This window comes from Vanacampus margaritifer, chromosome 13 (genome assembly GCF_051991255.1).
Source record: "Vanacampus margaritifer isolate UIUO_Vmar chromosome 13, RoL_Vmar_1.0, whole genome shotgun sequence".
NCBI lineage: Eukaryota > Metazoa > Chordata > Actinopteri > Syngnathiformes > Syngnathidae > Vanacampus > Vanacampus margaritifer.
This window is the reverse complement of record NC_135444.1, coordinates 18465020-18492136: the sequence shown is the minus strand read 5'-3', so window position 1 is coordinate 18492136 and position 27117 is coordinate 18465020. Positions and strand designations below refer to the sequence as shown.

The 27117-nt window shown below is 40.5% G+C and overlaps 1 protein-coding gene across 13 annotated transcripts in view; it reads right to left on the bottom strand.

Moving 5' to 3' along the window:
• The window catches only part of lnx1 (ligand of numb-protein X 1), a 45243-nt gene extending 18405 nt beyond the window's left edge, over positions 1–26838 (bottom strand). Inside the window, exons 1-8 of one of the 13 annotated variants that reach the window (XM_077583964.1) lie at positions 26759–26838; positions 26405–26649; positions 22485–22541; positions 21524–21721; positions 20990–21072; positions 18778–19056; positions 14403–14763; positions 13167–13598 (exon numbers count right to left, since the gene is read on the bottom strand). In XM_077583964.1, the coding sequence (XP_077440090.1) occupies positions 13167–13598; positions 14403–14689 (719 nt within the window). In that variant the 5' untranslated portion in view covers positions 14690–14763; positions 18778–19056; positions 20990–21072; ... (2 more) ...; positions 26405–26649; positions 26759–26838. Of the gene's footprint in view, positions 1–8735; positions 8920–13166; positions 13599–14402; positions 14764–18777; positions 19057–20989; positions 21073–21523; positions 21722–22484; positions 22542–26392 lie in introns of those variants that run through there. The other 12 variants (XM_077583972.1, XM_077583973.1, XM_077583975.1 and 9 more) reach the window with 12 other exon arrangements.
• Positions 26839–27117: the final 279 nt, after the last annotated feature.

Below are 27117 nucleotides of genomic sequence, written 5' to 3'. Positions count from 1 at the left end.
CAGCACAAAACTAAGCGAGAAAACATTGTAACTGTCCATAAGTAAAATGTTGTGACTGTTGATCATTTTAGAAACTATATACAAAAGGAAAAATATATCATAGCTGTCCATCATTGCAGAGATAAAATGGAAATAAGAAAAAATTAAAACTCTACCATTGCAAAAGTAAAATGAGAAAACATCTGAACTGTCCACCATCACAGAAGTAAAATAATAAAATGTCCCCCTTCCCCAAATTTTTTTTTAAATCCATCATCACCAAAGTAAAATAAAAAATAAAAATCTGTCATTGCCATAAAAAATAAAATTAGAAAACATCATAACTATCAAAACTAAGAGAAAAACTTGTCCATCGCAGAAAAAATAAATAAAAACAAAAACATGTGACAGAAGTAAAACGAGCCAACTAGGTACCCTGCCCACCCGCATCCCTACATCCCTCATCTCACAATTACCCACAATGCTGTGGGGCGTGCCTGGATGCGACACAAACAGACATGATCTTGCGCTGGGAAATAAACACCCGGCTCACAAGTCATCAAAGCCTGTGAAACTCTCCAATCCTCTTTGGGGCGCGAATGGATTATCCGTACTAACCCACATACTCTCGCTCTCCGCTCCCTGGCTGACGACCGACACCACGTCGCAAATTAACAACCCCCACCCAAACACCCCCCCGCTAACCACCACAGCTGCCGAGATGACTGCCGGTCAAAACAGTCGCATTCTTTTTTTTTTTCTTTTTTTTTTTTTTCTTTTTTCTTTATTCTTATATGCTGCAGGAATGCTTGGAAGGATCTTTACTGTAGCTTATTGGGGGTAGATAATGTAAAGTATGTCAGTTTTTAGCTGGTAGGGTGAAATTGTATCATTACAGAAAAAAAACTAAAAACAGAGAAAATACGACTATAAAACCGAAAAATGTCACGATGCCAATGAAAGCAGAAATTAAATCAAACTTGTCGTGTCCACCATTGCAGAAATAAATGAGAAAATGTTGTCACTGACTATCATCACGGATGTAAAACTGAAAAACAGGATTAAACAAAAGAAAAAATGTTGTAACTGTCCATCACAAAAGTAAAATAAAACAAGTTACCTGTCCACATTACTGAAGTAAAAAAAACAAACAAACAAAAATTTCATAACCAGACATTGCAACAGAAGTAAAATGAAGAAACGTAGCTGTCAACGCAAAAAAATAATAATGGAAAAATAATTTTTAAAATTATAAAATGGTGTCACAATCGTCACGGCAGACATAAAATGAAAAATGAGAAATATTATCACAACCGTCAACCATTACAGATGTAAAAAAAAAAAAAAAAAAAAGAGAGAAATGTCAACTTGTAACTGTGTATCAATGCAAATATTTAAAAAACAAAAAAATGTTGTTATCGACCATCGTTGAAGAAATTAAATTAGAAATGAAAATTTTTTACTGGCAATCAATGAGGAAATAAAATTGAAAAAAATTGAAAATGTACACCAATACCAGTGTAAAACTAAAAAAAAACACGATAAAAAATAATAACTGTCTGGCACAAAAAAAAAGATAACTGCTAGACCCCATCATTGCAAAAATGAAATAAGAAATGAGAAAATTTTGTAACTGGCCATCATTGCAGAAATAATATGAAAATATTGCAACTGCCCACCATTACAAATGTAAAACTAAAAAAATGATAAAATGTTGCTATGGGCTATCATCATAGAAACAAAAAAATTACACAACTATCCACCGTTCTAGAAATCCAAAACTTAAACTTCCCTTTGTTGTTGAAACAAAATCAGATTTGGAACCGATTTGGAAATTCGGATCACGTGTAACCCAACTGTGCCATTGCAATTGTGTCGCTTGAATAATGTCTTGTAAACCCGGCCTAAGCCATTGTTGCTCTCCCCATCCCTATTATCCATATCTGCATCAAAATGTTTCATAACACTGTGTTGGCTGAGGCAATTAGCAGCTATGAAACAAAGAGCGCAAAGACAATAAGCACAAGGGAGATAAGCACGGCTGTATAAGCTGCAAGATGCCAGTCTATAGCGTTTGTTGTTCCTCTCTCGTGTATTCACTTCATGTTGTGTTTTCACACGACATCGCCTCGAAAAAAATGTCATCTTTTGTTTGCCGCCAGTCGACAACAAATCGACACACAAATCCTCACAGAGCAGTCCGCCGGTTCCTCTGTCTCCAACTTATTGATCAGAAAAACCAGCGGACGTCGTTGCCAATTTAGGACTGTGACGACCAAATTTTCTGAAGGAAAATACATCAGCGACACCTGACACGTAAAAAGCTGAGTAGGGGAGAAAAAAAATAAAGGGAAAAAAACATCTGCGGTGTCTCTGCCAGCCCGCAGGACGCCCGCGGCGATTTCTCACGGAAGGAATGTGTGAAAAACAATGTGGAAGAATATGTATGTGAGAAGATAACTAGAATGCAGATACAAGATTGCTGCAGTCCTTGGATTTACACTTTTTTTTTTTTTTACCAATATAACTAAATACGAAAAATAGGTGACATCATCAAGTAACAAAGACATGGATTATAGTCATCGTTGCATACAATCTAGTTAGCCTTTAAATGGGTAAATAAAAGCATCAGTCTGCAAGCGGTGAAATGAAACCATACATTTTTGCTACCATTTATAACTTAAAATTTAAATCAAATTTTTCTATACATAACTTTTTTTTTTCTAATGTCATTCAAAATTTTACATTAAATGAAATATAATTGAGGCCTGATTCAAAATCTGATGAGGCGAGATTCCATACAATTTTTTGTGCGTGCTAACGCAATCATGCTCAAAGCTACATGTGGCATAACAATCACACAGTCACATGCTCAAAACAATCTGGCATATCAATCGCATGCCAATGAACTAAAAAAAAAAAAATCACTTTCACAGCTATTTGTACCATAATCAACCTCACCCACTGAAAGGCTCAGTCTCGAAACTAGGTGTGGCATAACAATCCGCATAACAGCAAGCATAACAATGTGGCACAACCCTTGTAACAATTATGTAAATGTTCATATTTTCCCTTTTTAATAATTGCAAATAAATGCATCAAAATGTATGATGAACACGTAAATACAATATCATCACCCTCTTAAAATAATTTTGCAAAAATTTATATTTTTGCCGACATCATCTCCTCATGATGAAAATGGTTCATTTTTTGTGTGTTTCCTGAAAAATCTGGGAAAAAAATTATTTAGGCAATTATTTTAAGAAAGTGTCGATGTAAAACTCATCTTAAAATGGCTAAAAATGATTTCATTACAAAGAAAAAAAACATCAGCAAAAGCAAAAACATTCACATGCGACAAAGTTTCTCTGTAACTTTTGCTCACAACTAAAGGCTAAATTTATCTCCTCCCCTTCAGCCCAAATGCATCATTTCAACATCCTTCCTTGACACCGATGACTAATTTCCTATTAACCTGGGCTTTGGTGCCATCCTGTGGCATCTGAGGTTGCTATAGGCTGAGCTGCACTGTGTTTGTTTACAGAGCCTACGAGTGGCTAACGCGCGATCCAGCAACTCTTTTAAAGCGGCCATTAAAAAACACAGCCTTAGTTGGATTAGTTTCTTAGTTAGGCCTTCATCACGCACTTTACACGGCTACGCGCCAGATGCGTGAAGATGTGTGGGGATGGCCGCCGGGAGCGAGCGCAGGCGCATAACGGCAGCGTAATCCCGTTAATGGCGAATTAGAGAGGTGTTAATCAGAGGACGGCGCCTCGATTGGATCCGCCCGATGCGCACGTTCATCCCATCTGCTGCACGGGCAGCAGCAGGCGTTCGGGGTGAACTTCCGTGCACGGATTAGACAGGCCACATTCAGGTGCAGAATCTGTGGATCATTTGTTCTTTTTTGGCAATGGAAAACTGAAAAAGTGACCAAAAAAAGTAACAAAAAATGGAAGTTCCGACTCATAAAAATCATTCTTACATGACTAATCGTGTTTGTGTAGTTGAAGCTAGCAAGCTAGCATAGCTTTACTAATGCTCCTTACCTGACTAAAAACTAAACGTGTGTGTTTTCTTTTGCGGTGCGTTCAGCAGATTTGGCGCGCCGGCTCAACTGAGTCATGGATTTCCCGCCCAATCAATATGTCCAATCATGAGTGGCGCTGGCCTCCTGATCGCACTGGAAGGCTGCGTTTATATTGCGAGGGTGTCTCCTTACAATTATATTGTAAAAGGTCTGTCTGCCACAATGTTACTTTCGTTAACTAAAACTCATGAAATAACTACAACTAAAATAAGATTAACCCAAAAAAAAAAGGGAAATGCTTTTAAAAAAAAAAACTGAAACCACATTTTGCATTTACAAAACTAACTATAATTATAGTGAAAATGTCCTTAGTTTTCGTCTTTGGTAATTAATTTAATAAATGAGCCTTTGGGGTTGATTTTAAATGTGATTTACGTATATTTATTTCAATGTTAACCAGAATAAGGAGGTTTGAAAGTGTATCGCACGAAAGTGATGTCATCTAGCAGCAGCCAATAGAAAAGCACCTTCAGATGGCGTCGCTCTGAGCTGACGATTTGGGCGTGTTTGACTTTTGGCTCCAATGGCTCGTCTTGCCTCCTTTTTCATTTAATTCAGCCGAAACGCAACGCTTGGTAAGCGTGCGCTACTTTTTTCATTTTACCATGGTTTTTATTAAATCTTGCACACAAGTAACACACATTTTTTTTAAACAAAAACTAATACTAAAATTAACTAAAACGGAACAAAATTTTTGAAATAACTAAAACTAATAAAAACTAACAAAGCCACCCCGAAACCAATTAAAACTAACTAAATTTAAAAAACAAAACCCAAACAACTATAATGAAAATTCCAAAACATAAATAACCCTGGTCTGCCGTGACAAAAGCAAAACGAGAAAATGTCATAACTGTTCACCATCAAGGTAGCAAAATGAGAAAATGTAACTCCATCTACCATCGCAGAAGTAAAATTAAAAAGTACTCTAATTTGTCCCCTTTACAAGAGATCAACAAAACAATCAAGTCCATCTACCTGTCAGGCCCCTTTTGTCCAGTATATCCACCCTAAACCATGGCTAATTTGCCTGACTTGAACTGTTGTAATCCTCTCAACATCGAAAGACCCATCGCAGAGAAAGCTTTGGCCTCCATCTCTCCCCCCCATGTGACCTCAGTGACCGCCCACCCCACCCAGGCGGCGTCCTGGTTTACCGCCCTCCCACGTGCTGACAGGCGGCCAGCCCGGGCCAACCCTGACCCCGAAGCCCCTGGCACTCACGGCGCTCGCGTGAGGGATTAACGCCACCGCTGTCACTTACACCCTGGCTGCCGACGAGCCAAAAAGAAGCGATGAGAAAAAAAAAAAAAAAAAAAAAAAAACTCGCCGAGAGCTGACATTTGCAGGCGGAGGTCACCAGATTTAGCCTTCTTAAGCCATCTGGGCGACGAAAAGCACTTGAATGATTTGGGAGCAGGTATTAAAGCGTGCGGGGGGGTATACATACAGTAGATCGAAAAGTTCATTGATGGCAGTGGCTCTCCTTTCCCACATGGAGGGCATTGCACTAAGTAAGCATACTGTAAAAGACAATTGCTTAAAACGTGATATAACAAGGTCCGAACGATGTATCGCAATATAGAGGCGGAGGACCGTCGTGCCTGAGGTATGGAGTTTTATAGACGGTTATTTGTGAAATTTCTGATTCTGTTGGGGATTTCCAGTTTTAGCCGGTAGTCAATATGCTCACTACTGCCACCTATGCTCCAATAAATATATATATTTTTTGTAGATTTCACAACGCCTTAGCCCTCCATACGTCTAGATAGAATGTGACAGGGGCTCAGACAAAAAGTCTAATTAGTTAAGAGATTGAGTCATGAGATGCTCAGACCCTATGACTCGGACCCTCTGCTGTAAAACCAGTGACTCGTACGGTGGGGATCCAGCTAGCGCGTGCCTTCCGGGTTTGCTAATCCCGTTAGGGTGCGTCCATGCCGAAGTGTGATCAAACGCCCTGCAGACGCGGGCTGAAGGGCCGAGAATTGCCGGGCTAATGGTCGCGTTTAAGAAGTTGAGCCTTGGAGGAGAAAAGCCACTTTGATTTTTTTTTCTCCCTGTAGGTGGCAGTGATGTACATAACAAACAGCATATCATTTTTATTATATCTATCTGATGGGGGACTGCCCAAATTGACCCCGTTACGAGCAGGCTATGTTTATTTAAGATGTAGACTTAAAAGCGTTTTTTTTTGTTGTTTTTTTACTACACATGCATGTGATTGTTATGCCACAGTGACCTTTTTCGTCTACGCACGTGTGTGTTTTTATGCCACACAACCATCGTAGGAATTTTTTTTCACTACACATAGGTTTGAGACTGATGGTTTTGGCTATTCATGTCTTATCATTGTTATGCTAAACAGCTTTGAGAGTGATTGTTTTAAGAACACAGGCATATGATTGTAAAGCCACACACACAAGTGTAATTGTTATGCCACATACAAAAGTCTAATTGTTATGCTACATACACAGGTGTGCGATTGTTATGGCACATACGTGAGCATGTGATTTAATGCTAGATGTAGCTTTGAGAGAGATTTGTTTACCACACAGTTATGTGATTGTTATGCCACACCTAGGTCTGAGTGTGAACACTTTAGTAGGCGAGTTTGTGATTATGCCTTGGGACTGATTTGTTACTACACAGGCATGTGATTGTTATGCCACATACAGTATAGCCTTTCCTTTAGGACTATTCTGTTTAGAATATGACTATTGTATTGTTGCTTGTGAACCAAAACTGTATCTCACTTTGGCGCAGAGCCTTGTGGGATACGACTGCAGCTGTCTTTTTTTTTTTGTTTTTTTTGCCTTGCTCTTTGAATAAAGACAATGATTTCTCATGAAATGATTTCTTCATTGCAGAAACTCCACTACCTCTATGTAACACTGTGTCCACCTGTCTGTAGTCCATAACATCGCACACTGTATTCATGTCAGATAAACCCAGGCCAGTACGAGAGACACAACCTCGAGAATAAAAGCTAAAAGACGAGTAGGCAAACGGAGCGAACCCACTCCTGTCAGCTTGGAAGACGAAGAAAAATGGAGCGCGGCCACTCGCTCCAGCCAGCTGGAAAAACACGACGTCCGCGTTTGTCCGTCACATCATAATCGACCGATCACGGCTGTCACGAGAGACAGACGCTTCCCCCACCGACTATGACAATTTGCCCCGGAGCTTGCCACGCTCCAACTGACCCACATACAGTAAGCGGGCACCATTAGAAGTCAAGCGGGCGTATGTACGGGCAGATGGAGGGTAAAAAGCACAGGAAGTGACCGTATACCCTCTTGTCTAATCTTATCTGACGTTAGTCTGAGTGGAAAGGAGACTTCTTCCGAAATCATCAGTTTGCTCGCCAGATCACAGGGCACACAAGCAGTCCCACTCGCTTTTCCACCTATGGACAATTTAGTGTCTTTGATGAACCAAACGTATGTTTTTGGAGTGCGCGATAAAGCCGGAAATAAATCTAAATTACAATAGACATTCAAACAGATCTATTGACTGTAGCAGCAACGGGATAACAACTATAACGCCGTGCTGCCTTCTCCTGAAGCCCTTCATCAATTCTCCGATACGTTAACAAGAGCTTCAAATAAGTGAGTTTCATTAAAAGGAAGGAGAGAATTCGGGCAGAATTCAAAGGACCTGGATCAGGGAATTTGCTTACATTGGGCAAAACAATTGGACACTTGGAGCAGATTAGTTGGCCACTGATCAGAGTACAACTGTGAGAATCTGGGTACACCTTGGACTGGTTCACATATCGACAATATGGACTATATGGAGTCCTTAATGAACTTAACATGCAGTCAAGACCACACCAACCGAACCAAGACATTATTGAGACTAGAGAGTGGTGAGACCGAGACAAGACCAAGACTGTATATACTGTATAAAAGAAAATCACCCCAAAAAAAATTAACAAAATGACCAGTATCGTTTTTTTTTTAAATTATGTTTGCGCCAAAAAGAAATTCTGCTTCAACGAAAGTAGTGCAACATCTTCATTCTGCGTTTCTCGCAGTCCTGGTCCTGATCAAAAATCAACAAAACTGAGTAAAAATGCCTCCGAGACGGGAAAGAGATCCTTAAAAAGTGGTCTCGTGACCACGACCAATCACAAGAACTACAACCCTAGAATGTGTGAGGAAGCTGGAGTAAAGTCAGGATCCAAACCCCAAACCTCAAAACTGCGAGGCAGACGTGTTAACCACTCTTTCTCTGTGCTGCCTGGTTTGTTTTCAAACGTTGCAAATGGAATTTCTTGAAATAACTATGAAACAAAACAACAGTGTATTTTGTTGGCAAAAGTCATCACTCCGGATGCGTTTATAAGCTAAGCTGCGCCGTTCGTTAAAAGCGCATCATCAAGGCTGGCTCAGTGGCAGTTTTAGTGGTTGTCGCTGCCAAAAATCTGCAGCATCCAAACAGTCCTGGAGAGCACAACGCGCTACCTGCAGACTTGAGCGCATCTACGGTTTCGGACCCCACTTCGAGTCCTCCTACTGTATGGATGGGAAGAGGTTTGAGGGCTAATCATATTGTTTCCACACAAACATGGACCGGTGGAGTGGAATGGGAATGATGGGCAGGTCGGGGAGGGGGTTGTTGATGTTATGGTTTGACGGCGTGAGGGTTTCGTACTCACAGCTCGGAATAGAGGATGTGCAGGTTGCCCAAATTGTCAGTGTAGTTGGCCGGGCTGAGCCAGGGCAGAACCAGCAGCAACAGAGCCTTCATGGTCGCCTCCTTCCCTTCCCCGCTCCGCTGGCTCCTCGCCGCGCTCTTCTGGCTCCCTCTTCGTCTTCTCTTACTACTCCCCGCCCCCCCGCACAACCACCCTCCTGCCCCCCACCTTCCTCCTCGTCTTCCTCTTCCACCTCCACTACTTTACACCAGACCTCCGCCGCCGCCCGCTAACCCCCCACACCCTCTCTCCCTTATTTCGCCAGAATGAATCCTTTCCGTTCCCGCAGGTTGCTCCTTCTGCCTCAGGCGGGCCGGAGGATGTCGGAGGAAGAAGATGAGGAAGAAGAAGAAGAAGAAGAAGAAGAAGGTCCCGCTGTGGTACAGGAGGAAGAAGACAAAGTGCAAAAAGAAGGAGGAAGGTGGCACATTTGGACTACAATCGGAGATGTGCAGCCCCCCCTTTAATCTGCTCTGGGCAGCGGCTAGTTGTAAGAGGATTTGTGCTCGTATGTGTGTGCGTGTTTGTCTCCATCCCTGTGTGTGTGTGTGTTAGAGACAAGAGCGCAGACTGTGACTTATACTGCAGCAGAAACCAATGAGGAGGAGGAGGGAGGGTGCTGGTGGTGAGATGGAGCGGACCAAATTGAGGCAGGAGGGGGGGAGGTTTACCTGCTATGCTGCCGCCATTGGCTCTTCCATCACACACACACTCGCGTGGAGTCGGACACACACACACACACACATACAACCTCTGCATTGGCCTCCGAAGGGGAGGCGAGAGAGCGGGGAGGACGAGGAAATCACCCCCCCACCCTCGATCCTCTTCATCGATGGGTCGCTCGCTGTGCAGCAGATTGGTGTGACGGCTGGAATGAATGAACCTGCCTACTGTATATCGGAGAGGTGCGAAAGAGTCTCCGGGAGCAAAAACACAACAGGGAATCAATGTACGGAGCAGGAATGCGAGCTCATGTTCACCTTGACTTGGGACTTTTTGACCGTCAGCGAAATTAATTGAAATGTCATGAATCCATTCCAGCCGTTTTGGAACGTTACATGTATTTCCAGGTTGTTGCTCAATTTGTGTTTTTGTCCGTTCTTATGTCCTTGCGATCTCGTGAAATATCATCCGTTGCGGCCCGAGTTCGATTCCAAATCGAAGAGCGAGCCGGGCGACATACCCGGATGTCGTCCTTGTCAGCTAGCTAAACCAAGGATCTATTACGGAAATACGGCAGCGTCACGGGGTTAACTAGAACAACAGAAGTTCTCCCGTACGTTCTTAGAAGATCAAACTTGGTACTCCCGAGTTCTTCCTATTGAGAAACGGCCGTACAGATGGACCCGATCCAGCTAACATACGTGCCGTGTCGGCAGGGGGCGACGTTCCCATCAATGGCAATTTTCGTTACGATAACGTAACGGTGAGTTCAATAAAGCTCTTTTGCAAATAAAACATGACCAGACATATATGAGCTTTCGTCGACGAGATGATACTGGTACTGTTCAACATAAGTCCTCTCTTTTTTTTTTGGAGAGCTCAGTATTGTTCATTCGGTTCACTCCCCCCCACCCCCAATTAAAAAAAAAAATAAAATAAAATAAAATAAAATAATTAAAATAAAAAATTTAAAAAAATTATAAAAAAAGAACAAGTCCTCTCAAGATACACTCAATTTGAAATGTGAATGTGAAATGTATGGAAAATGTCAAAAGTTCACGCTACAGTCATATCATATCATGAAAGTAGGACATTTAAGTAGAAGGATGGATTGGTGTTTTTCCTCATTTCAAGCAATTCATTCAAATAAACGTTAACAACAACGGTGGGCACAACACAACACTTTCTTTTTTTCAACATCTCAATAACTTGATGCGCGGTTGTTAAAATGGGGGACTAAATCAAAGCCATTAAACACGAATTATGCCGCTTTCGCTGGGAAATATCAAAGAAAGAAAGATGAAAGATGAAGTTAGGTTTCTGGTGCTAAAATTGTACAAGAACAGTCGTTTTAATTGCTAAACTTAAAACAATTGATTTTGTCAGCTAACAAGCTTGATGATTTTTTATTTTTTATTTTTTTTTATGACGCTCTACTGTACCTCGTGCCACTTTCAGCAGGGCGTAAATAAACTAGGCCGCACGGACGTGCTTTGGTTACAGGCGGAATGCGCCGCTGTGGCGCACATTACATTTTCCCCGTCCTATTTGAATTGCCCGCAGGGTATGCGGAGGAAATGGAAATTGCGACGGGACGCACTTTGCGTGTGGAAAGCGCCGTGGCCCCTCCAGGAGTCGTTTAATTTGTTTCTTAGGTTTCTACATTAACGCTCCGAAACACTCACATCTCAATTTTCCTTGTTAATTTCCCACCCACGGCAGATGATTATTACTTGACTGTAATAATCATCCTGCCGAGTTGCTATATTACTATCAATTTGACTAAAAAGATGAGGATTGAAGCTATTATACATAATGTATGAATTGCATTATCACAGTCAAGGAACATACAGTTACCAAAAAGTCTTTTTGAGCCACCAACTAGACGACTGAGTGACTTTGACCCGCACAGGTCGGGTCCCTAGGTGTCAAAATTTATGTGTTAATATCAAGTTAATTAAATGCTTCTGTAACGCCACAAACTTTTTTAACGCTCGATTAACGCCCGCCCCTTGCAGTGGTCTCATCAATGTCCAACATTAAACGCTTATGCCATCTCCTGGCAGAAAAAAATGACCTCAACACAAATCAATATCTCATACTCTTTTTTATTTTTTTACAGCCCATCTAAAGATCATGTGTCCCTAATGAAGTGACCCAGTGCTGTGTCTTGCCACTGAAGAAAACCTGTTGTCAAATCGTAGCTACATGAGACTGAATTCCGAGCAAGTTCCGACACGATCGGCCGACACTGCCGTCGGGGAGAACGAACACCTCGGATGGAAACGGCGTCCATTTTTACATTTGTTTGTGCCTTGAATAGCTATTCATCACACGGACGCCGATACCAAGCCGGATTCAACAAGCGTGAAAGCAGCAATACGACCAGATGGCGCGGCGCGGCGGTCTCGGCCATGACAACACTTGAACCGCAGCCAGATTGCTCCTGCTGTCAGCCCCTCCCACCGTGGGAAGTGCGGTGGAGGTGTCATACGCAGGAATGGGTTATAATTGCTTCCTATTTCAAGTCACTGTGAGAGGCAACGCAAGGTGCAAAGCATCACGGACGTGCTGTGCTGCGACAGTACGTACTAAGATTCCTTGTTACTGTCAAAGTCAAGTATAAATTAGATCTCAGTACAGGGCGTCCTCACATACAGTAAACCAATTGGGAATGAGCCCTGCCACATATAGCGAAAAACCCGCTAGTAATTGGTTAGCAATAGATTTTGACTGACGTTTACATTACAATACATTGCCAAAATCCAAGCGGAAATCTCAAACTCTGAAGACTTTTGGGGGGAAAAATGCCTCAAAAGTCAAACAAAAATTCAGTATGTCGGCAGGTGGAAGAAAAGAAGCTAAACATGCTAGCATTAGCTGCTAACCACTTGCTAGACAGTTGGAGCTTTTGAGTAGACAATCAGTGTAAACTAAATCAGATATGCACCATATCTGAAAAATAAACCAATAGGCTACTTTAGAATAAAAACATACAAATGGAACATAAAAGTCTTTTTGTTCATCCCAATCTAGCAAGACATAAGCTTAGCACACCAGTTAAACGAGCAACAAAGGGCAAAATTGTTCAATTCACTGAAAGGGAACAACAATTTGACAAGAAGAAAACCAACACTGGTAACATTTAGCTGTTAGCGGTAAGCACTAGCTAGTTAGCTGGCAAGAGGCTAACTGCTACACAGACCGTAGCTCGTTGTCAAAGTTGGAGCTTTTTAGCATTTTACAATGACATCAATGTACAGGTTAAATTGTTTTTGTACAAACAAATAATAAAAGGCATGTTGAAAATAATTAATTACAACAGCTGTTTTGAGGGGGCGGTCCTGTCTCATGCAAATGAGCCACTGCTAAAACACAAATACAATTTTAAACATAAACCGTGAATGAGACTCCGTGGCTCTGCTGCTCGTGTCTGGAAAAACTTGCCGAGATGCGCTAATCATCTCAGAGGCCTTCGGGCTAGCCGAGTGCTAATGAGCGTTAATGAAAACACGGCCCGACCGAAAGGAAACCAAAACACAGCGCTTTTAATGTTGGATAAACACGGGGGGCTGTGTTAGTTTGGATGAAAGCTTTCCCTTTTGGGCACAGAAGCCGAAGTTTGACAATTTTGAAGAAAGCGGTTAGTCAGTTAAACACAGTAAATAGGATGGAATACGCTGAAAAGGCAGGATATTTTTTTGCCCCCCCCCCCCCCCCACACCATACCTGTATTTGATGTGGTCCTCCATATCACCACGGGCCAGAACTTCAGCGCAGTGATCCTTGAAGGGGCAAAGCACAGTCAGCTTGTCCAGCAGCTTGTGCACCAGCAGGCTTGGCTTCCTGCAGCTCTGCAACATGAGCGGCGCGCGGCACACCGGGCAGAAGTCGCTTTCCAGCAGGAAGCTGGTGAGGCACTCCTGGCAGTAGGTGTGCCCGCAAGGTGTGTCCAACGGTCGGATGAGCGGCTGCAGGCAGATTTGGCACATCAGGTCGTTGTCTACTTCTTCTTTGTAAAGGTACTCGTGGTTCTCCTCTAGTTGGTGGCTATGGCCGCATGAGCCGCACAGGTCTGGTCGCGGCGATTGACGACCTGAATCTGAGGAAACGGGGGGCGAGGGGGCGTCCTCCATTGCCACAGCAGGTTCGGGATGCCCACTGAAATATTTTTGGAGAATTTTTTTAAAGAATTAGAACACGCACCACCACTGGTGTTTGGACTAGTTATAGGCCGATATGTTTTTTTCAGGGCCGATACGATACCGATTATTAGTAGTCAAGGATTGGAGTCGATATTCATTTTCACTAAAAGGGAAAATATTGGCATCAAAATTTGAAAAAATACAAACTCCAACTCTTAATTTTTTTTTTGGGGGGTGGGGGGGGATTTTAAAACATATGAACAACTTTTAGAGTTTTGTAAAATATTGGAGTTTAAAAAAAATCTGATATTTTTGTTTTAAAAATCTAACAAAATGTTCCAGGATCTCCTAGTGCCAGTAGCATGTTTTCAAAAGTTAAATCAAAACGTCAACAAGTGTTTCTTTGTTGTTTTTTATTTTGTTTTTTGTGTAAAGCACTTGGAGTTGTTTCTTGACATGATAAGGTGCTATATATATAAAATCGACTTGACTTCTACAGTAAATAAAGTATTTTTTAATTTTTTAATATCTGAAGTGTTAATTTTTTACATATCTTCACACACCTCTGAAAATTAAAAATTAATTAATTAATTAATTAGTTCCCTGAAGTTAACCCTTTAAAAAAAAAAAAGGTTCTATTATCTGCCATATGATTCTTAAAAATGGCAGATGCCAATACTCGGTCTATCCCACAGGCTTATGTAGCGCTTGCTTGCTGATTATCTTAAATATGACTCAGCTGTGTTGAACGTGGGAAACCTCTAAAACATACAGAACTCAGGCCCTCGAGGACCGGACTTTGACACTTGGACTTTCCTACCTGTTGCTCATAGGTTCCTCCAGGTCACCAGGGGCTTGGACTTGAGTGTCAGGGCCCGTCACAGCCAGCTTGTCCAACATTCTCTGCAAGAGCCGGTTGGGTTCTTTGTAGTCCTGCGGCACGAGGGGCTCGCGGCACACCGGGCAAAGGTTGCTCTCTGACAGGCAGCTGGTGAGACACGCCTGGCAGTAGGTGTGTCCGCAGGGCATGTCCGACGGTTGGGCGAGCGGCTGCAGGCATTTGTGGCAGGCGAGGTCGTTGAGAGGCGGCGCGGAGGCCTCCGCCATTGTGAGTTGAGGCTGCAGTTCTGGTTAGATCCGATCAGGTGGACACGAGCCGGACACATCGGAGGGTAATGTAGCTACGAAAAGAAAATGTAAGAAACATCAGTGAACAAATACTATAGAGGCGTCAAAATTTGTGTGTTAATATCAAGTTAATTTAATATTTCTGTAATGCCACAACATTTTTTAACACTCGATTAACGCCAACATCAATGTCCAACATTAAAGGCTTATGCCATCTCCTGGCAGAAAAAAATTCCCTCAACACAAATCAATATCTCACACTCTTTTTCATTTTTTTACAGTACAGTACATCTTTTTAGCTTTAACTTTAAATAACTTTATGAATTACTATGAAATAACTGTATCAATGAACTAAAAGATACCACCATATTTGTAATAGGTTAACATATTTTTCCACTTTCATATTAGCAAGGGAAAAAAAATATTTTATTGTACATTTAGAATAGATATAAAATGTGAGATTAATTTGCGATTAATCATGAGTTAATTATTGATGTCATGCGATTAATTACGATTAAAAAATGTAATCAACTGACACCCCTAATATATACAACAATTTTCTATATCACAAAGTTGATTCTGGATCCGAGAAAGCAAACTCTAGTGCGCTTCAAAATCCCTTCAGTTCAAGTGGGAACCATCGAGCCATTGTTGCTCAGTGCGTTGGTTTTGGTTTGGCGTGAACGCTACCATGTGATGGCGAGCAAGGAACAAGCAGCCACAGACTACCGACAGTGCGATTCATTTGAGATCTCCCTGCACTGATAATCCGTTGAGCAACATGTATGCAGCCAACATGCCAATTCTCTGTTGCCACGCGGCTTTACGTCATCCAGAAAGCGGGCCACGAACAGATGGGCTCAGTCAGACAAACGTCACCTTGGCAATTTGGCATCTCCGCGGGGCTCAAACAACGGGATGCCGCTTGGTTTCAGGACCCCATCGTTTGGTCTTGGCTGCCGCATCACATTATCAACGCGACACATTCAACACTCCATAGACCAAAGGAAGGAAATATGATAAGATCTTCCTATGAACTGTCAAATTACGGCTTGATCTGATGATACATGAAACGCTAAATGGGATTTTCCGTGTTTGAATTCAATTGCTGCCAAATGCGCGAACGGGATCCCATTCAGATTGAACCTAAAAAGCTTTAAGCCCGCATACAATGTACAAGAGATTTTTAGTTAATGTCATCATTGTGGAATGGAGTGGTCCATATTCACACAATAATAAAAAAAATTGATATAAATAAAAGCATTTTAAAAATATATTTCAAAATAAAATTATTCTTACATTTTATTTTTTTAAAATAACAAAGTGCAACATAAAAAAAAATCAGATTAGATGTTTGTTTGTTTTTAAAGAATATTTTTAATCAAAACAACATAATGACCCCATAAATATTCAATTGAATTATTTTAATATTTTTTTATTTTAATATTTTATTTACTTTGGCTTCAGGAGTTAATACATAATTCTTTGCTTCCATTTTTTGTCAACTATTTTTATTAAATTGTCAGTGTGGAAAAGACTGGAAAAATAGATTAAATCAAATCAAACAACATATGGAAAAATAAAATAAAATACATGAGGACAGAATAAAATAATGTACATGGAAGAAATTAAAAAAAATCATAAATAGAGAAAATAAATTGCCATTTTTTATTTCACAAAAATAAATATAATAATAATACATACATATATATATATATATATATATATATATATATATATATATATATATATATATATATATATATATATATATATATCATTATTAATGAAACAATGATGGCTGTATTTGTACAACAAGTTAACTATTTCTCCTCCCATCTGAACTCTGTCCTCACTATACTCCAGTAGTCCAAATAGACAAAAGTGACTGCCCAATGACACACAAGCTGCATCTGGAATGAGGATAACACAATAAAAAACCTTTTTCCCACGCGCACAAATACATGCAGGAACATGCACATGTCCCACACGCGCATGCCTTCACAGAGCGCACACACCCGCGCCGGCATGTTCCGTTAAGGCGGTTGTTCAACCGACGTTTAATCAATAACTCGTCCTGCAATGTAATACACAAACACTCCAAGAGTGCAAAGTAATCACTCTTTGCTTTGTTATTTGTGATCACAAAACGAGGGAAAGGCTCTTTGGCACCACAGGATCATGTTACAGTTTGTTTAAGAGCGTATATGTTCATGCTTGTGTGTACTCTGATATACGATTGATCTTATTGTTAACTTTTCCAAGGCAAAAATCATTGAAATATTTTTTTGCCAAAGTGAAAAACTCGTGTCAAAACAACCACTTTATTGTTGTTTTTTCGGGTACCTTATGTGATCTGAAACGATCTTGACAAGTTAATCATGATATGTTATGCCAAGTCAGCTTTTTAAAAAAAATTAAAAAAATTAAACGCTCTGGTCTGAAGATCAACCCAATCTAACCATATACTGGTGAGCCAAGACCAAGCCACACTCACTATGCTAAAATAGCTGTGGTGAGTGGAAAATACACCTTTTAGCCTGACGGATAAAAGGTACAGTTTTCCATCATTGCAGAGAAGTTGCCGGCACTTCTGGTCGCCATCTTTTCCGGAGTGATGTGAAATGATGTGCATTTGTATGTAAACACTGGAGGCAGAGCACTTAACAGTGATTTACTAGAGACAACAGCACTGCAAAATGATGCTAACAAGGTGAAGCAAGCAGCTAGCATCAATGCGGAAACGCCATAAAAATATAAATAACAAGATGGCTGCTCATGACATTGGAACAGCATTTTTCTGCTAACTGGCAGTGCCTTTGACGGATGAGCGAGCAACTCTGCTTGGACATGAAACTAAACATTTACCCGGAAAAACAAATTAACATCAGGCATGCCAAAACGCAATCAAGTCACTTTTTTTGTTCAGGCATGTCGCTGAATCAGAGAATTCCAGGAAGGCAGATTTTTTTTCCTTTCACATTCACTTAGCTGGAATCCACTTCACCTACACAAGGTATTTAAAAAAAAAAAACTGCTCTTTCTAAGTTCAACTTCATACACTTCTAGTATAGATGCTCACTCTAGGAGAGACCACTAGCTTGTTAGGAAGCTAGCTAATAAGACTGCTAGAGAGAGGCTGGATCGATATCTAGCTACAGTACATTGACAGCTCAATGGCTTGTTAGAGTCATTCATAATGATGGCTACAGTAGATGTACATATTTAAATAACTACTTGGCTAGCTAGCTAGGAAAACAGTTAGATAACTAGCTAAACAGCTAAGCTAGTTGTGAGGTGGGCAGTTGGGCGACTGCCTTCCACTCCGTATCCCTGATTGTCTGTGGCAACCCACCACTCCCACCGCCCAAACAGCTGTGCCCTGGTCAGATGATAATAATAATTTTGAATTGATTTATACAATGATTCAAACAGACTAATGAATGAGATATGATGATATGATCCCCTCACACATCTGCAGAGGTCAGAATCTGAATGCCTACGCTTTGATCAAATCCACCAAAATCATGTTCTACCCGCTGCGCCACAACTTAGACTTGCTTTTATCTGGTCTAAAGTCTAGTCCACTTTCTGTGACCACAATGTCAGGCACGCAGTGGGTGTGTATTGTAATAGAAAATGCCCTCGGTCCACCGGAACACCCACAAAAGCGCAGCGTGGTCTGCCAAACTCCCAAACATCGTAAACTAGACTTGCCCTGGCATGAAAATGACGATGTGGCAGTTTTTACGCCAAGTTCATGAAAATAGAGCCCTATATGAAAAGGAGTTTTGCAAGGATTTCACAGCAAACACAGCCCGTCTATTCAGGTTGAGAATATAAATGTATGACAAGAACAGCTGTAGGCAGATGTGAAGCCCCCTCCAAGTGTCTTTAACATCCAAATGGACCACTGAAATCATAACAATGTGTACCAAACATGCAGACTAAACACACAAAAAACAAAACAGAAACAGACACCATTTGGCATAACTTCAATCCAACTTGTTTAAATAGAAACACTTGGGTTTTTGTTGTTGTTGAATAGGGGAAAAAAGTATACTTACATGACTTCATGAGCGGTCCAGTTCACCTGGACAGGTAGAATGTTGTAACATTAAACCGCAGAGGAAAGGGGCGGAAGAAAAGACTTTGTCCCCGTCTGCCTGGGTCGGCCGGGAAACTTTACCCAGCAGCGCTGCTCTGTGGGGGAATTCTGCGACCCGCAATGAGTTCACAGGCGGCGGCTCACCTACGACGGGCCAAGGTGAGTATGAAGCAGGAAGTTGCTGCGCAGACATGGGTGGGGCCAGAGATATTGTGAACAGGAGACGAACCGGACAAACCTGATCACCAAGCAGGGAACAGATAAGAACAAAAAAAATTAAATCGAGGTGAGCAGTTTGGCTAAACAGCACCAAGAGAACATTCAAGGTAACTTGGAATCTTGGAGAACTAGAAAAGGCGGATTTGTGTGTGTGTGTGTGTGGGGGGGGGGGGTTAAGCGATCACAAAAATGGGTGGATGGATGTGAAAAAGTTATTTTTCAATTCTAAAAAAGTCCAAAAATTTATTTTGAAAAAAAAAGTATTCTTATATTTTATCTAATATTTTCTTCAAAGTCTTATAAGCAAAAATAATAATTCCTTCAACTTTATGCTTTAAAATTTTATTTTTGAGTTAAAATATTTTTTTTGTGACACATTTAATAACACATTGATTTATTTAATTTCATATTTAATTAATAAATGAAACATTTAATTTATCAATGACACATTAATTTAATTATTTTTATTTAATTCATTTATTTAATTTTGGGACTTTTGGTCCACCATACGTAACTACCCCGACATCGTTGCTATTTGTTAGCGCATCTATTGTGTTTCGCATTGTTTGTTAGCATTGAGCTAAACAGACTTATTGAAAGCAAACCCGTAGAGACTGTAAAAGGACGTCTTTTCACCTTTCACTTTTTAACCAAATTCAGACGTCTTTTGGACGGACATAAGGGACGTCTTTTCCACCAATTTTTGCTGGGTGGGGTTTTTCTTTATAATATGACGCGAGTGAAGTGTAATTGTCTTTAATGACATTTTACACGCGCTAACATACATCAGCTATTATCTTTTGATACTTGCTACCCATAGTCTAGCCTTCATTTACTCTCAATTTTGCGCAATACAAGTTGTTTTTTGTAAGGCTGACAACGAATCCTATTTTAAGATGCACTTTCCCTCTCGGATCGTGACACCCTCCAAACACATAACAAGCATTTAGGTGTGAGTCAGCCATTGACGCAAACACAGCTGAATCATGGCTGCGACACAGTGGGCTGTCGTGACAGGACTAAAAAAACATACGAAAAATAAACCTGTTTAATTTGTCTTTGCTCCCGTCTCTTGCTAACTAGCTAGCTAGCTGGACCAAAGTGATTCCAGATGTTTTTCTTACGATCCATATCAGCTGAAATGTGTTCACTCTATGTCAGAAAGCCATTTCTGAATATAAACGCACAGAGAAAACAATAGGCGGGCACCCGAAGCTCATAAAGATGCCAAATTGACTAATGTTTCACATCTGGCTATTGCGGAAGGCTCATTCGAGACCCCAACACTGTTACATTGAATTACTCATCTTTTCTTTGTTAGGTGATTTATGCAGTGGCGCACACACACGGGTGGCATTTCGTTTTTCACTTGTACTTCAAAGCACGACGTCAACACCACCGTGGGTTTTCCGTTGTTGTCTTTGACTTCTCAACATGTACTTGTTTGAATTTAGTTGGTCGTTTTTTTTATTTGAGAGTTTCATCATTTGTTTTAGCAGGAAGGTCACATTGAGATAAAATCGGTCCAAGGAGGCTGGAAAGCAAACAATAAAAAGTTTTATACAAAGATACCAAGGAAAACAGTCAGTCACTGCAAAGAGGCTGATGGAAAAGATTAAAAAATATTGCATTGTAATGTTTTTGTGTTTTGGATGATTTTCGTGAAACCAACTTGTCTCTTATCATCTCATTTGCATAACAGTGATAAACTAAGCTAGTCAATTTCACTCCCGCGTGGTACTAATGGCTTTATTGAAGGATTCATCAGTCTGGTGTCTATTTTTGACCCAGAGAGGGGTGTCAAAATTCCTGCACGAGGTGTTTGTGAACACTGTCACGCGTGGGTAGCGCCACTTGTTTGGCAATTTGTCGCCTGTCACGGTGAAGAAGAGGAAGGCAGTCGTACATGTGGGACAGGCCAGATGCTAAGTATGATGTAGTGTCGGAATCACCAAGAACAGCCAGCGGTGTATCGAGATCCGTTTTCAAGCATCAGACGGTGGTCGGAAGGCCCCGGGAGTCAGCTAACGACAGGCTGCAAATGAAGATGAATCCAGCTAATTTCTCGGGGCGTCAGAAACACACCTTTGAACATGATGGCTAACAGCGTAAACACTCTCAGTGTCGCAAGCAAGCCACAGAATAAAGAAAGTTTTGAATCATTTTGGCATAATTCCCATGAAGCAGTGTTTGGGAATTATTGAGGTACAAAAACCTACCAAAATATGTTCATATTAACAGCCATTTTTTGTTTTGTTGGTTGGTTAGCCGTGTAGCTATCAAGCTAGCTATCAAGCTAGCTATCAAGTGAGTTTGATTAATGGTATGAACTACAAGTGGTGTTTGACTTTTAAGGCATACGCATAACAATAATATATAATATATATAATATCTGACCACGTGTTTGTCAGTTTGCGACACTGATTATTTTCTGTGCGTCTGTCGCCATGGGCAACATATTCCTAGCGCGTTCTATTGATGTTCACCTCACTTTGGCGTGTTGCCAAGGCGACGTGTGATGATGCTCCTTTTGTGGTCATTGTCCTCAGTGGGACGGCAGCCTCTCGAAGACGGCCACCGGTGAATAACTACGCCGTCTTTGATGTGAAGCATCACACAACGCTTCGGGGCTCACTTTCACAGCCTGGCGTGGATTTGGAGCCGAGCCACCTGGAACAAAAAGACTGCAGACGACATCACACGGCATCTGGTACTAAAATGATGCTTTGTCCTTGTTGAATGCTTTACAAATCCACGAACACAGGCTAACCTGATGTAACTAATTGCAGTTTTGGTAACCGCCGTTTGTTGGGCTGTTGGCTGGATGGCTATCTAGCTAGTTATATGGTAAGTTAATTCAATAAATTTAGCTAATTCAATAAATTGTTACATAACATTTTGGGGAGAAGAGCAATTGGGTTAGTTAATTAGTTAGTCACATAGTTGGCTAATACTGTTGTATTCTATTAAATGTATTGGAGTAGCCAGCTAGCTGTTATTACCCTTTGAAAATATGTTGGTGGCAGGGATGAAAATGTTATCTAGCAAGTAATCTAGCTAATTAGTCACTTAAACAGTAAGTCAGTTTACCCAAAAACTGCTCAGTTTGACTTTTGGAGGCGAGATTAGAATGTGACCTAAGGCTAGTTTAATCTAGTAGTTAGTTAGTTAGTTAGTTAGTTAGTTAGTTAGTTAGTTAGTTAGTTAGTTAGTTAGTTAGTTAGTTAGTGCTGAAAATATTAACTTTCATTGTAATTAACTAATTACTCAGTTAGCGAGTTAATGTGTGAGTTAGATAGGGTAAGGGTCAGTTAGTTATTTTTAATTGGATTAGACAAATTATTCTCAACGGACTTCTACAAAAAGCTATGTTGTTTTTTCTATTTACAAACATTTATTTCATATGTAATCCCACTAGACTCTGGTAAAAACCATTCCCCATCTTACTTTATTTGGTTGCGTCACCAGCATCTGTTCGATGAGCACACAGCTGGAACAATCTTCCTGTAACCAGAGGGCCGCATAATAAGACACTGACATAACAAGCAGCATGGAACACAGAATGTGAAGCGAATGGCGGTGTGGACGTGGCTATTAAAAGACAAAGAAAGGAGACAAAAAAGAAGACACTTCAAAGACAACAGGATCTGGGGGGTCAGGTAGGCACTGTAGATAGTTAGTTGGTTGTTTAGCTGGTTATATTTGGGTTGTTGCTTGGCTGGTGGATTTACTCATTTGTTAGATAGTTGGTGGAAAAGGATACAGAACCAAATCTTACTGAACTTTGGCGATGTCTGGGAATGTTTGTTAGTTAGCTAGTCAGTCAGTTAGTTAGTTAGTTAGTTAGTCAGTTAGTTGAGTCATGCTAAAAATAATACATTTTGTTGAAATGTAGAAGGGTGTTAAGGTTAGTTAGTTAGTTAGTTAGTTAGTTAGTTAGTTAGTTAGTTGAATCATGCTAAAACTAATCAGTTTCTTTCTAAATGTTGTCGATGGGTGGGAAGGTTAGTTAGCAAGCTAGTTAATACCTTTACTTGTTCCTTCGTTAGTGAAAGCACGCAAAAATTCCTCAATTTTGCTGAAATGTTATGTGGGTGGAAAATTTAGCCAGCGATTTAGCTCGTTATTTTTTTCCTTTAATCTTTATTAGTTGAATCACTCTTAAAATAACATAATTTTTGTTAAGTGGTCAGAAAGTTAACTAGGTTGACATAAATTATTATCGATATGCATTTTTTGTGTGTGAAATAAAACTAACTAGGGTCATTCTCCATCTCACTCGTTCCCATCACTTAACTCGATTGCGTCACCAGAGCAACACAGCTGGAACAATCTTCCTGTAACCCGAGGGCCACAGAAGACATTAACTCAATAAGCAGCACGTAGATCAGAATGAGAAGTGAATGTTGGAGCAAATGTGGCTAATTACAGGAAGCGAAATGGACGGTAGAGCCAGTCAGGTGGGTTCTCTCATCCTTCCCCCCTCCTTGACCTCCCCTGCGGCGGCTCGGTGACGGCAGGCGAACATGGGGGATGGAGATGGAGGAGGGGAGGAAGGGGCTCAGACATAAATAAACGCTGACCTATCGCAAACAGCCTTACAAAACACTAACGCGACTGTATTACCATAATCTCTTTAGTGTGTTTTGTGGGATTATCATTTGGAAAAATGCTCGATTCCCAGGAAGCGATGTCCTCTATTTGACATTCACTGTCAAATGATACAAAATCAGTCACTGTTCAAATGTATTAAAATCTTATTAAAAAAGTGGCAGGCTCTGTATTTTGAAGCGCTCTAAACCTGCGAGTAAGAATTTGAGAGTCAATCCCATTGCTAATACATTTTTATTTACATCAGCTACCAAAACTGATTCTGAAGGCCTTGGGCAGATTAAGTTGACATAGCAACAGAGAGGATGAAATCTGATTGGACAAAAACATTCATGACTACTGGAAGCAATGTAGCCAAGAGAAACATTATAAAACAAAGTGAATAGACTATTAATATCTTAATATGATTGCATGGAACAAATATAAGAATTTAGGTTGTAAAATATAGCGTTGCTGGCTCTGACAACCAAACACTGCTAATTGGGATCCTGACTAGCTAAAAAGGGCCCTAAAATGTGCGCTAATTCTCATCCCTCATCCTAAAAGTCTGCATGCTAACGATGAAACTGAAATGGATACATAATCAAGTGGATCAATAAGTCTAAAAGGCAACCATTTCAACATGTTAACAGCCCGTCTGGGAGCCTCACACACACACACACGCACATGCACACACACACACGCATTGCATTGACGATTCAAGAGACGGGATGAGTTCATATAAAAATCAGCAGTAAAAGATGACATTATTCAATCCCTCTGTGTCATTTTCATCAAGGCGTCAGCCGTTATGCTAAATTATTCAAATGGAAACGGCTGGCAATAAAGCCATTATGTAACACGGCGGGCGGTGTAAAGTGAACAAATGGCGCGCACGCAAGTAACAGAGGTGTACACACGCCATTGATTTGAGTGTGCGTATATGTAAGTAAAGGATTAGTCGACTTTGCTGATTTGCGTGTGCTTGAACGTGCAGAAGACAAAAGGGGGAATAAACATCGCCGTTCGCTCATGTTCATGTGCTGATGAATTTCATACAAAAAAACGACTTGCATGAATTAAATATTTTTTTTATTGAAAAAGAAAATGTTGGGGTAATAATCTTTTATTTTATCTGTAATTTGCATTTAATAATGTCATGCGCAGTCATTTTTAAAAGGATCCAGATGACATGATTGCAGTAGAAAGGTAACTTTTTAAAATGTAAAAATAATTTTAGACCATTTTTTTAGTTCTTTAGTTTATTCTTATTTAATTTTATTTTTAATTTAGCAGGACATTGTTATTTTTCTCTAAATTGTATTTTTTTTTATCTTATTTGACTTCTTAAGCATTAAAAAAAACTTGTTCATTAGGAGCAAATTGATATATATATATTTTAAATTTGATATACAGTACACAAAATTTATTGAATATATTTATTTCATTTGAGTGTTTAGTTTGAATGTTATACAAATAATTTTAATGAAATGTAAAGAAAATGTAATTTCTTAATGAAACTTAAGCGCTTTATTTATTTTAATTACCTAACATATATTATATTTTTATTTAAAATTCTTAATTAAATTTTTTTTTTTTTTTAATAAATAAAAATGGTTCTTATTTGTATTCATTTATGTCATTGCCATTGTCATTGATTTTACATGTTATTTATTAATTATTTTCATCTCAAACAGTTACCAAAAGATGTGTGATACCTCAGTTTTCTCTAGTGTTATTGTCAAGTTACGTCACTAAGAATTTGACACATATGGCGACTAGTGGCTAATAGCTTCCAGCCAGGACAACTAGCAGTGCCGCAAATTGATACACTACCAAGCGGCGGCACACTACTTAGCGGTAATGAGCCTGTGACTTTAAGGCACATCAATGAGCGCCTCATTCATAATGAAGAGCTGCGGTCCTGCCGACTGCATGGAAATGATCTTTGAAAGGAGCCCATGCTAACTCTGGAGGCTCACGGACAAGGGATGCTAACATGTTAGCAGCAGGCAATAATCAGAAAGAACAGACTCTAATTTGCATTGTCACCATGCAAATTTTACTGAAGAAAGAAAACCAAAGGGTTGACAATCGTTAGTTGTAGTTTACTTTTAGAACTTGTGTGGGTTTAAAATTCCCTGTGGAACCCCATTTTTCTCTTTTAGCATCTTAGCTGCGCACGCTGCCTGTTTCTAAAAAACAATGGACATGTTTAAAGATAATTTCTGAAAACGTGAGACCTGAGAATTATGTAATACTCAATTGTGGAGCTACTGTGGAGCCTTTTCACTATTTTAGTTTCCCTGATTTTTTGCGGGGGCGTGGCTAAAAGGAGGCCCAGTTACACGTCATCCCTTCCACACTATTTAAGAATCTGAGTGCCTTTTTCGTACTAGCGATTATCCAGCCCAATTGCAATGAGTAAACTACGCCTACACCGCGGAAATTCATCTTCTCTTTGGATAGTATGCTGGCGTGGCTGCTTTAGAGTGCCTCGTTGTTGGCTGTGAGTGCATGCATGTCATGGAGAGAAGATGGAATAGAAAAAAAACAAGTCAGACTTGACAGCCATCGTGTGGACTCTGACTTCGGATTGCCGTGGCTGCATTTAGAGTGCCTCATTATTGGCCATGAGTGTGTGAGAGAACCAATTATTTTCACTTTACAATAACTTAAAAATGTTTTCTTTTAAGTTGCGTGAGAGAGGGGGTGCGCCGCCTTCCATCAGGCATATTGATGGGGGGTGCATCAATATTACTTACATGCATGCTGACCTTTAGCCAAGACATTTTCCAGCGTCCAAGCCCAGCTGGTGCCGACGGCGTCGCTCCAGGGTTTCGCTGACACACCAACATCTGACGCTTTTAAACAATCACATTTAAAATAAGACGATGGTGTGAATGTGAGTGGAAACGCTCGTTTGTCTGTACATGACCTGCGATTGATGGACAACCGGTCCAGGGTCTCACCAACCCTCGACCACTGTCAGCTGATGAAGTGCAGGAGATGGGAACGGGGACTTGCAAGAGAAATGCACAATTACACAAAGCAGACTGCGGCCGTGGAAAGCTCGAAATAGCACAAATGAGGCAGGACATGCAGAGATTTATGGAGACCGCAGCCGTCACCTTCCTCAGGGCTGGCGGAGAGCGCCGTAGCCGGCCAGGACCACGCAAAAGCCTCCTTACTGGGACACCAACAGGACTGCAAGGATCTGAATGGAATTATTATCAAACATGTCTGGACAGAGGAAGGATGTGTTCTTTTTTTCTGACCTTGTTTGGTCCTTTTTCTCTTCCAAGATGTGATCTGGGTAAAAAAATATATATGTATAAAAAGTGGAAATGTATTAGGAGAAATTGACAACGGTGGACAATTCCTGGGAAAAGATGACAAAATTGGACTTATCCTTAAAAGTAGAGAAGCAAAAATGGACATCTTGGGGAAAAGACGATAATAAAGTGGACATGTCATGAGGGAAGAGGAC